Here is an 11,087-nt window from a genome sequence, read left to right as displayed (position 1 = left end):
GTACTAATCTCATCCGCCATAATCTCGATGTCATGCATATTGAAAAATGTTTTGAAAATGTGTTTGACACCGTGATGGATGTGGAAGACAAAACTAAAGATAATGCAAAAGCAAGAGAGGATGTGAAAATATATTGCAACCGTAAAGAATTGGAGAAAAATGAAGCGACCGGGAAATATCCTAAAGCTTGTTATAGCTTAAGTAAGGAGGAAAAAAAAAGTTGTTTGTGAATGGGTAAGTCAACTTCGGTTTCCAGATGGGTATGTTTCAAATATGACAAAGTGTGTTGATATGTGCAAGTATAAGATGTATGGAATGAAAAACCATAATTGCCATCTATTTATGCAAAGGTTAATCCCTATAGTCTTTCGTGAATTATTACCATTGTCAGTATGGAAAGCTTTGACAAAGCTAAGCTTATTTTTCAAAGATCTTACTTGTTCAACAATTAGAGTGGAAGACATGAATAGGCTTATCGAAGAAATTCCTGTAATATTGTGCAAGTTGGAGCGATATTCTCCAACTTTCTCTGACTCAATGGGAACATCTTCCAATTCACTTTCACCATAAGAAGCAAAGATAGCAGGGGCGATGGGTGATATCTTTGGATGTACCCATTGAGAGGTAAACTTTTAATATAAATTCAACCTATATTATTTTGTATATGTCTATCAATTTGATATAACTATTCTTATTTATAATTTTAGGTTCTTGCGTCATTTTAAAGAAGAAAGTAACTAACAAAGTCCAAAGTTGAAGGTTCAATTTGTAATGGCGATTACTTAGTTGAAGAAGCATCAACTCCATATTATTTTGAGCCTCATGTGAGACACAAAGTTAAGAAAAATACCTGCGTGAATGATGATGGAGGAGAGGTTGAAACATCCCTGAAGGTCTTTTATCAATATTCGTTTTCTCGGTGGCAGTCATATGGGTAAAGCAAAATCAAGGCGTTTGGTCGATAAAGAGAATACCATCAAGCTCAAACTTATGTGTTCACTAAATTGTGATGAGGTTCAACAATATAGTCAAGTAGCTCTCTACTTCAATTTAATTAAAAAGAAAAATTTTAGTTTTGTTTTTTAACACAAATTGTTTTGCCTTTGAAGGATATTTGTGGAAGAGGTGGTGGAAAATACACCTAATATAAGCGATACACAAGTTGATGATAAATTGAAAATGAATTTCTAGCGCGGTTTAAGATTTATGTAAGTCTTAAGCTTTATATATTCTTCTTATTTATCAATCTTACCTATATTGATTTCTTGTCTATTAGTATTAATAGTGCATCTTATTATGTAGGCATGATCCTAATAATAATGTGACAAATCAAAATGATGAAGGATCTCATAACTGGGCCTTTAAAAAGTTGTGATGACTTATCCACTTTATTTCATCAAAAGGGTATAAATTCCATACAAGCCCGAGGCATGGTGCAAGAAGAATGACACATAAATAGTGGAGTTTTGTGTGAAGGGTTCCAATTACGGTGCAACATCATATGATTATATGGTTTTTGAGGGAGATTATACAATTAGAGTATCCTGCACTCCCCAATAAAAAAATGACTACATTGTTCAAGTGTGATTGGTTTGATCCAACTCATAAATGTTGGTAGTGAAGATACATAAGGATTACAATCTTGTGGATATCAATCACAAAAAGGTTTAACAAGGATGAACCCTTTATTTTATCTACACAAGCAACACAGAGTATATTATACATCTTATCAAGCATGAAACGTGACAAGGATAATTGGTGGGCCGTATGCAAAATTAAGCCAAGACAAATTATTGATGCTCCACTAGCAAATTTGGCATTCCAAGAAGATGAAATCGAAGAGCACTCTATTGACAATATCGATGACATACCGAGACCTCTAAATGATTCAAATGGAGGTTCCATGGAGGTTGATAATAGCCATGATTATATACTGGAAGATGAAATTGAAACAGATTATGAAACTGAAGACAAATTAGAAAATGATGAAGATGAATACATTTCCGATGATAATAAGTTGTAATTATTAGTTTTTTTATTAGATTGTTGAACAAATGCAATACATTTTATATATTGTAGTACTTGATTTGCTATTTTTTTGAAGTTATGATTATTGTGTATTGTCAGTTTTCTTTTGCTAAGTTATATTTCTTTTTTCAAAAGACATTGTTTTAGTTTATTTATATCATGTATTATTTACATATGTTGACTTATTTTGTTGTCAACTAATTATATTTTTATATTTTTAAAGATATGGCTAGAGGTAAAGAAAAAGGACTAGATTTAGAGGTGGAAGGAGTGGAGGCCGCACTTCTCATGCTCATTCAAACATTGAAGGATCAAGCAATGTTGATAGTGTACCATTTTCAAATGCCACTATTCCAAGTGTTGAGGAAACAGTGAATGGTATTGGATCTCAACAACCTAATCAAAATGTTGTAGCTATTATTGATACTCAAGCAAACTATGGAAGTACACAAGATGCTTCAACTATTGTTGGGAGGTTACGTATCACAGTTGTAAATGGATTGTAAGTGTTTACAATTTGACAATCATAGTATTTGTTATGTTCACTATTTATTGCTTATTTTATACTTAAACTATGGTAGGTTAGAGCCATCTAGCAAATGTGCAAAGATAATCACAAAAAATTTTAAGGAAAAAGTTGACTTTGAAGGATACACATGGAAGACAGTGTCACAACCTATAAGTGACTTTTATTTTGAAGAATTTCGGGTATTATTCATTATCATTTCTAATTTATTTATTGTTTGTTTTATTTGTACTTGTTTTGAATATTTATTATCTTATGTAGAAACACTTTATTTGGGATTCCTCATTAGAGGCACAAGTAAAGGAGGCTTGGGTTTTGAAAGCCTCACAACGATATAGTGATTTTTTTAGGGATATAAGGGATGTAACAACAAAGCCAGAGTATCTAAGTGAGGAGGAGTACAAGCATTGGAAAGCTATTTGGGATAGACCTACATTTAAGAAGAAACAAGAGATAAATTCTAAAAATCGACATAGTATTGCTGGGCCATCATGCCATACAGGAGGGTCAATATCTAATGTTGAGCATGGGAAGAAGCTTGTAAGTATAAATATAAGATTTTAAATATATTTAAATGTGTTTATTTTATTTTATTTTGCAAATTCATGTATTGCATGTTGCTAAGAAATTTTAATGTTTCTTATTGCTATAGGAATCTAAATTGGGCCGAAAAGCCACTCCACATGAGCTTTTTTTGCATACTCATACTAAAAAACATGATGGGGAAACTTTTGTAGATCTCAAGTCAAAGACAATCAATGTAAGCATTTCTAAGACCGATTACAAGTTGTTCATTTTTTTCTTCTAAATTTGTATTATTGATATTGTTTTCAATGTAGGATAAGATGTTGACCTTGAAACAACATGCAATTTCTACAGAATCTGCATCAACAAACTCAAGACCTACTCCAGTAGATGAATTGACCCTTTATATTGAAGCTGTTGGTGGAGAGAAGAAAAGAAGAGTCTATGGTCTTGGTTCTCAAGCATCTTCCTATTATGGATGCTCTAATTCAAATGTCAATAACTCAACTGCAACATTTACTATGCAAAATAATGAAGATTTACAAAATGAGTTAGAATATGTCTGTAATCAACTACAAATCCAAGAAGAGCGGCATCAACAAGAGCGTCAAGAAACTCAACAAGAGCTTCAAACAAACTTGACAAGAGGTGGCTGAAATGAGGAGGATGTTACAATTACTTATATCTGAAAATCAAGCACCTTCTCAAATAAATCAATCAGGTCATGATGAAGATGTTGATCCTACTCCACCAACTTAGTAGTTAATGTTCTTATCTTGTGACATATTTCTCCTATTTGTTGCTTGCTTGTGATACTTTTGAGTTTTAGTATTTGCCACTTATATTAGCTATATGTGCTTGAAGCTATTTTGAATATGAATTGTGTTGTTTTTTAATGTCTTTGAGAATGTTTAATATAATCTTTCATGCTTGGTTATGATAGATTGCAATTGTTATTTTTAGCATATTGTAGTAAAATTTACTGATTATTCTAAATGAATGATTTAATACAGGTTTTTTGTATTATAATTTATAATATAATTTAAAATAATTAATTAAAACTTTGTTTTATATTAGCAAGGGATTACCCAGGGAATAATTATTTTTTTCAAATTTTATTACCCACGGATTACCCAGGAAATAATCCCTAAGTATATTTAGCAAGGGATTCGTAAGGGTAGGATTCATTACTGCTACATCCAAATACTAACGAATTTCCCAGGATATAATCCCTAGTAAATATTATCCAGGGATTACCCAGGGACTAACATTTCAATTTTTGAAAATTTAGCAACGGATTACCTATGAAAAATCCCATGCTAACATTACCTAGGGATTTCCCACGAAAAGTTTCAAAGCAAATTCTTTGTCTATGACGAATCAATTAACTTAAAATACCTAGAGATTTCTCAGAAAATATTTCGAAACAAATTCCTTGTTTTTGATGAATTGATTAACATTAATTACCCAAGGAATTTATTATTTACCCACAGAATAATTCGTTGCTATTTAGCAAGGGATTATAAAATCCCTGGGTAAATTATTACCCACGGGGCTATTACCTAGGGATGTTAATCCCTGGGAAATCCCTCGCTAATGAATATTAGGTAGGGAAGTGTCCCAAGCTAATTGATGTTTTTCTTGTAGTGCTAGTCCCATTTAAATAATACTGTGAACAGTACATGAGCTGAGAGCAGTGATTAATAGTATTGCTACAGTCTACTATATAAATCCCGTGCATTGCCCATCCCTGTATTATGACAATGCCACCGGGCTACTAGTGGCTTATATTTTACTTTTATTTTATGCTCCACTAATTTTGCAAGATTTTTTTTTCATGTTTGAAAATATAGAATCTTTTCAGGGAGTTAAACGTTATTTTCAAATAAAAAAAATACTTCAGGGTGCATTACCGAAAAAAACCCTCGTATAACCCATTGTTCTCTTTCTCCTCTTCCCGCCATTCACCGTTGCTCGCCCTTTAGGGCTTCGTCGCCATGGCCTCATCGTGCTCGCCGCCATTGATCTCCACCCGATCTCCCAGAGGAATGTTGGTTCCCAAGCGTAATTCATGGCTTCGTGGATGTCCCCTTGCCTTTCGAGGTCACGATCTTTGCGGATTAAAGGGCTATCGATTGGGTTTGTCTTGGATGATACGGTTCTCTGGTGATTCGTTCTCGGAGAATGAGAAGTTCGTTTCTTGGTTCCGGCAGGCTTGGCCGTACATTAGAGGCCATCGGGGAAGTATTTTCGTGGTGGTGATATCTGGGGAGATCGTGGATAGCCCTCATTTGGATAGCATTCTTCAGGTATTAATCTTTTTTCCCGAATATGTTATCGTTGGTGGGTGGCCAGAATTTGGAAAATTGGGTAGAATTGCGTGTTTTTGTAAGCAAGGCTTGAATTCGAGGTACATTGTAATTCCAAGGCATTTTATTTTATAATTTCGATTAGTAAGAGCATTTCAAGAGATAAATAAACCTGGAAACTACGTTGATTTGCATTGACTAGGTGTCAATATGTGATTTTTATGGTAAAATGGTTTTTATTTCCTTGCAGCCTTGATGAGTGTTTTCAATGCTAAGTTCCTGAACAGTAGTAGTAAATGGTATTAAAATTTTGAGTTTTATTATAGATTTGCATGAGACATTAGTAATTACAGACTTACAGTTAAGATGAACTAGGGTTAACCCAAAAGAGGTAAATTATAAAATGTTTTACTAAAGGAGAATGATTTTATGTTCTGAGTTCTCTTTCATGAATCATGCAGACACCTTTTTCACTTGTTATGCGATGCTAATATTTTAGAGGTACTGTAAAAATCATTTGTGTCCTAACCTTTAATCTTTAATATTTTAGATATATTGTTAGGTGATTCAGTAAACCCCTTTTCTCCTGTTTATTCAAGCTTCACTAAAAAGAGTAGCTTTCATAGTGTTTAACCACCCAACTTTTGGGGAAATGGCTCCAATTATGTATCTCGTGACACGGAAAGGTATATTGGATCCCCATATTATGCGTCTGGGAGAACATTGTTTGATGATTTTACTTTTTCATATAATTCTGATGCAAAATCAATGACTTTCAAGAATGACTTTGGAAAGTCTGACGGAGTGGAGAGAAGTTTCAAAAGTGTCTGATAATTCTCAGAGAACACTTTATACCGCAAGTTTCAAGGGCAGCAAATTTAATTATTTAGATTTCTACATTGCAACAGCTTACTAGGGGCTGTTAATGGTTACCTCTTTATTGTGCATGTTGGGCATTACAAACCTTCATGCTCCGACAAAGTTATTTGTTAACATGTTAATGATCTTTGTCTTTGTTAGTTTGATTCTTATCCTTATCTTATTAATTTGTTATTCCTTGTCCACGTCTTATTAATTTGTTTTCATATGCCATTCATTGTCCACATCTTATTAATTTAACTCTGGTTTCTATAACTTGCTCCCTTTTGTACCATTTGCAAACCAATTACTTGTTTCTTTTGTATCATTTGTGTGGTTGTTTGTTTGCACACCACCTTCCATCCTCAAGGAAACACCATCTTTGCAGTGCAATCACATAAAACTTGGGGTTTCTTCCTAGCACACTCAGGGGCATGTCTCACTGTTCCTGTACATTCAAGACTTTCAACATCAATCTCACACTAGCTGTTCAATTGTTTTATCAATGATAATAAAATATGTTTCTATTCTTTTAGTCCAATTGTTTTTGATGAATATTTTACTGTGAGCACTTTGGTTAATATGTTATTACAAATCGCTAAAAAAAGACAGTTAATGCTGAACAAAATACTTAAAGCCGAACCTTTAAAAAGAAATGGACTCCACTAATCTAAGCTACGAAAGGTATGAATCAAAATTCTGCAAACTAACACTTTATGGCACCAAGCTTTATATGCCACCTTCAACTTCAGTTTTACTCTTTTCATTTTATGTATAGCTTTCAGTTGGAACTGTTTCATGCTTGTATATTTTGAAGAGTTTATACAGGTTTTGTGCTCTATTTATTTTATTTAGGTGCTGAATGTTCTTTGCGGTGTCATTGTTGAACTCCTCAGAGACCTCATTGTGACAGGCCTCCTTCAAGCATCAGTGGTAGTGTTATGTTGCTTTTATTTAATTTTGTCCACCACTTATATAGATAGATTCTGCTTATATTTGGCAAATATTTCCTCTAGCAGGATGGCCTATTGCGTGTTATATTAGATGGAGGTCTTTCACGGGTCTTCACCCCTAATGATGCCAAACTACTAGAAGAAGATCTTGAAATATTAAAGGTTCGAGCATCTTACCTGTTAAGTGAGAAATTTCTTTTATTTTGGCATTTGGAATCATTGTGAATTGTTTTAACAGTATCCTTGATGAGACTACTCAGTTTTGACTTAATAACTTCTCTTTGGTTGATGAATTGGTATGGCTGTAATGTCAAAAACCAGAAAATTTCCTTGTAAGCAATGCAACCATGCTAGTTTATGTTGCTTATCCCAAAACTGAGCGTTTATTTTCCACATCACTTTTATCTTTCCCCTCTGGATCCCTGACTATGTGAGGGCTACCATGTCTTTAGTATCACATTTTTTTTTGCCTAGGTTGACCATATATCTGGAATTTGGACTGCAGGAATTCTTTATATCAGGTGGAGATGGATCATGTGGTCACTTCTTTCAATTCTTATTGAATATAAGGATTCTATAGGAGAATTTAAAAAAGGTTTCTTCCGAAATATTTTTTTTGATAGATCAAGTGGTGCTTAGAGATGATGATGTATGTGAGGTGGTCAAACATGTCACATATTTGGCGACATCATATGCCACTTGGCATTACATAGTAATAATAATTAATATTTATTGTCAAAAAAATATATTTTTAAAAATATTTTATTTTTAAATATATATTTTTCCTAAATTTTTCTGAAATCTAAAAATTTAAATATATTTTTTAGAATATAATTTAATAAATAAAAAAATTTCAAAATTTATTTACAAATAATTTTTTAAAAAGCAGCTTTTTAGAAATATTTTAAAAATATATTTTATTACGATAATTTTTTACTATTGTAATTATTCATGTAAGAAGTATTTTACTGTGTTGAACTAAACACTCATTTCAGAGGATTTTAAAATCCATAAGATTTTTTATAAGAATTATTTTTACTTCCTAAGAGAAAAATGTCCCATGAAATAAATTATTTGGCTTTTAAATATGCCCTAAATGTGCTTGGGACACCTTAATTGAAATTTCCTTGCCTTGTTGTAGCTGTACTCCTTTTATTCTAAACCTAATTGCCAAGTCTGTGAAGTTAGTTCCTTATTCGGTGAGTTGGCCCAAGAAATGCTGTTGAGGCCAAGAAATCTTTGGAGGAAATTTTAATGGCTACTTAAATTTCATTTTTAATATCCTCCAAGTTGACACCTTATCACCCTATAGATTCCTTTAAGTCCTAAAAAACCACAAAAAACTGATTTGTCCTGATTGAGCTTGCCAGCCAATCTAAAGCCTTGCACAAAATCAAGGACATGATTCATTTTGATAAGCATAGCTAGTGCTTGATTGTCTGATATGATATATGACAGAAACTTTGGTATTTTAATGCAATGAACAATTTCCTCGATTTCATTTCCTGTGATTTAATCTGAATTCTGTTTTTTCTTTAATTTAAGTGTATAGTTAAAAGAGGATACAAATCAGTAGAGGCCAAAAATTGTGAAACGATAATGAGTCATGCCCATTAAGGCATGCATTATGTTTATTATGTTTCTCTGTTCAATGTAGATGTTTCTAAAAGCACAAGTAGACATCCAAAGTTAAGTTTCTCATGTATTGAGGTTTTCTATCCAATGGTTTGAGTTCATTTATGCTAATTTTGCAGCATGCTGCTGACGAGTGAATTCGTTTGGAAGAACTCCGTCGAAAGGTTCACAAAATTTTATTTTGAACTTTCATTTTAGTGTGTCTTTTGCATTTTACATTTCTTCCTGGAACATAGGTTATATCTGGTGAAGGAAACAATGTCAGTTATTTGGGTGAGGAGCAAGATTTGGTATGTGAGCAATGATCACCTCTATTATTTTTTTATTACTGGCATACTTCATGCAATATCTTTATACTTCACTGGCAATGGGTTTTAGAATGTTCTTATTCACTTGTTTCTTGATTTACTTCAGATTCTTTCTGAGATAGTGTTCTGGATATTACATAACTATGCTGATCAGATACAAAAATGGGGCTGGATTTGCAACATCCACACTGAGTGTTCAGATTCATCTGTAACTCCCATGTGCCCTGCCTCTTTTTCTTTCTTAGCTAGCTATATGACCATGAACAAAGTCAAGGTTTAACCAAACATTTAGTTCATTGAATGCATGAGTGGTCACTTATTTATCTATGGTATTCTTTTAATTTTTCTTTCAGTGTGTTTTTTTATGGACTTGATTATGTTTATTTATAGGGAAAGAGGACGAAAAAGTGGTGCATCATATTTTCATTCTAATTCTATGTGAAATACTGCTTCTCCGACTCCATCTTCTATTCTATCTACTGGGAAAGCACATCTAAATCCCCGGCGAACTACAAGCTCAGGATCTCATTCTTCAACTACTCATGGGCGTACAGGTTCTCGAGGCTCCTCGCAACAGGTTGATACACGAGCCTTAGGCTGTCGATGATATTGCAACAAAATGAATGTGGTGTTTTGGATTATTACATTAGATACTTGGACTATTACATTTTGAACTATTACATTTTGTATTTGTTTGTTGTATTAGATGTTTGAACTATTTTATTTTGTATTGCATTGTTATTCTAAATGTTTATCGATCGGAATATTTATTTTGAAAAATATTATAAAAGTTATTGTTCAGGATTGTAAATTAGGCTTTAAAACATGTTTGTGAAAATAGTAAAAAAATTATTATAAATATTCATGGTTATAAATAATTAATTTGCGACAATAAAATTGTGTCGCAGAATATCTCATCAAGATGCAACACAACTTGTGACACAATTTGCAACAATCAAAATGCGTCTCAAATTTTGTTGCAAAACATCGCACACATTTGCAACACAATTTGTGACACAAAGTTTTGCGACAAACAAAATGGGTCACAAAATTTGTTGAAAAAAGATTCGATATTTGCAACACAATTTGTGACGCATAAAGTTTTGTGACAATCAAAATAAGTCGCAAAGAATGTTGCAAAAAGTCTCAAATAGTTGCAACATTTATTGCGACACAGAAATTCTGTCGCAATCAATTATCGCATATCGTTGCAAATTGAATGGCAAATAATGTTTCAAAAGATCTAGGAATTGTGATTAAATTTGCAATGTTTTTATTTTATGTCGCAAATTTTGCGACACAATATTTAAATGTGTCGCAAATATTTGCGACATCTGAAACGCGGCACATTTTATTGTGTCACAGATTATGTTGCAAATTGCGATCTGCGACACATTTTTAATTTTTTGTGTCGCAAAAATGTGTCGAAAATTGCGGTTTTTGTTGTAGTGAGTGAGGACCAAGTTCGATCTAGATGCATTGCAAAGCACTCAGTCTAGTCTGTTACTAATAACTAATGACTTCAAGAATGAATAGGTGCCTGTGATAACCAAGCTTCTTGTTTTATAATGTAGCGTGGACAAGAAAGTTACATTCACTATAAGAAAGACCAACAAATAACAGCAGAAATATCCGCCCCTATAAGGGTTAATTTTGCCTTAAATATCAATAGTAGCGGATCCAAATATTGTCACTAAATCCTCGGTCGCAATAAGATTTGTAGCTGATATGTATATCTAAAGCGGCTTTGTTTCTACGAGCCTATTATCAAGCGTTAACCGAACCGATGTTGAACGCCTATCTTGATGATATCGGTAGGGAATAGAATCTGTTGTTTGATTTTTGATAATGGGAATAGAATCCATTCTTTGCCTTGATTGACAACAAAGGGAAGGATTATAGGCACTTCTCGGCGTTTCCGAACCGCTTCTTCTTTCGGGGTTGT

The 11,087-nt window shown here is 33.1% G+C and overlaps 2 protein-coding genes across 7 annotated transcripts; both read left to right on the top strand.

The window, feature by feature from the left end:
- Nucleotides 1-1,735: 1,735 nt before the first annotated feature.
- On the top strand, nucleotides 1,736-3,977 carry LOC120271998. The gene is made up of 6 exons (XM_039278700.1): nucleotides 1,736-2,019; nucleotides 2,276-2,530; nucleotides 2,610-2,736; nucleotides 2,816-3,094; nucleotides 3,207-3,314; nucleotides 3,394-3,977. The coding sequence occupies exons 1-6, from the start codon at nucleotides 1,736-1,738 to the stop codon at nucleotides 3,733-3,735; spliced, it is 1,395 nt and encodes a 464-aa protein (XP_039134634.1). The 3' UTR covers nucleotides 3,736-3,977.
- Nucleotides 3,978-5,060: 1,083 nt separating this feature from the next.
- On the top strand, nucleotides 5,061-9,796 carry LOC120278850 (amino-acid acetyltransferase-like). Of its 6 annotated transcripts, none has more exons than XM_039285630.1 (7): nucleotides 5,061-5,388; nucleotides 7,102-7,179; nucleotides 7,266-7,361; nucleotides 8,954-8,998; nucleotides 9,071-9,124; nucleotides 9,249-9,350; nucleotides 9,533-9,796. In XM_039285630.1, exons 1-4 carry the CDS (start codon nucleotides 5,077-5,079, stop codon nucleotides 8,969-8,971), a joined length of 504 nt encoding a protein of 167 aa, XP_039141564.1. In that variant the 5' UTR covers nucleotides 5,061-5,076; the 3' UTR covers nucleotides 8,972-8,998; nucleotides 9,071-9,124; nucleotides 9,249-9,350; nucleotides 9,533-9,796. The 6 variants fall into 6 exon arrangements, with proteins under 6 accessions (XP_039141564.1, XP_039141539.1, XP_039141526.1 ...); XM_039285605.1 differs by having other exon boundaries at nucleotides 7,263-7,361; nucleotides 9,087-9,124; XM_039285592.1 differs by having other exon boundaries at nucleotides 7,263-7,361.
- The last annotated feature ends 1,291 nt before the right edge of the window (nucleotides 9,797-11,087 follow it).

This window comes from Dioscorea cayenensis, chromosome 2, assembly GCF_009730915.1.
Source record: "Dioscorea cayenensis subsp. rotundata cultivar TDr96_F1 chromosome 2, TDr96_F1_v2_PseudoChromosome.rev07_lg8_w22 25.fasta, whole genome shotgun sequence".
In the NCBI taxonomy this organism is placed as follows: Eukaryota; Viridiplantae; Streptophyta; class Magnoliopsida; order Dioscoreales; family Dioscoreaceae; genus Dioscorea; species Dioscorea cayenensis.
The sequence above is the reverse complement of the archived record's forward strand: the minus strand, read 5'-3'. Positions and strand labels throughout refer to the sequence as shown.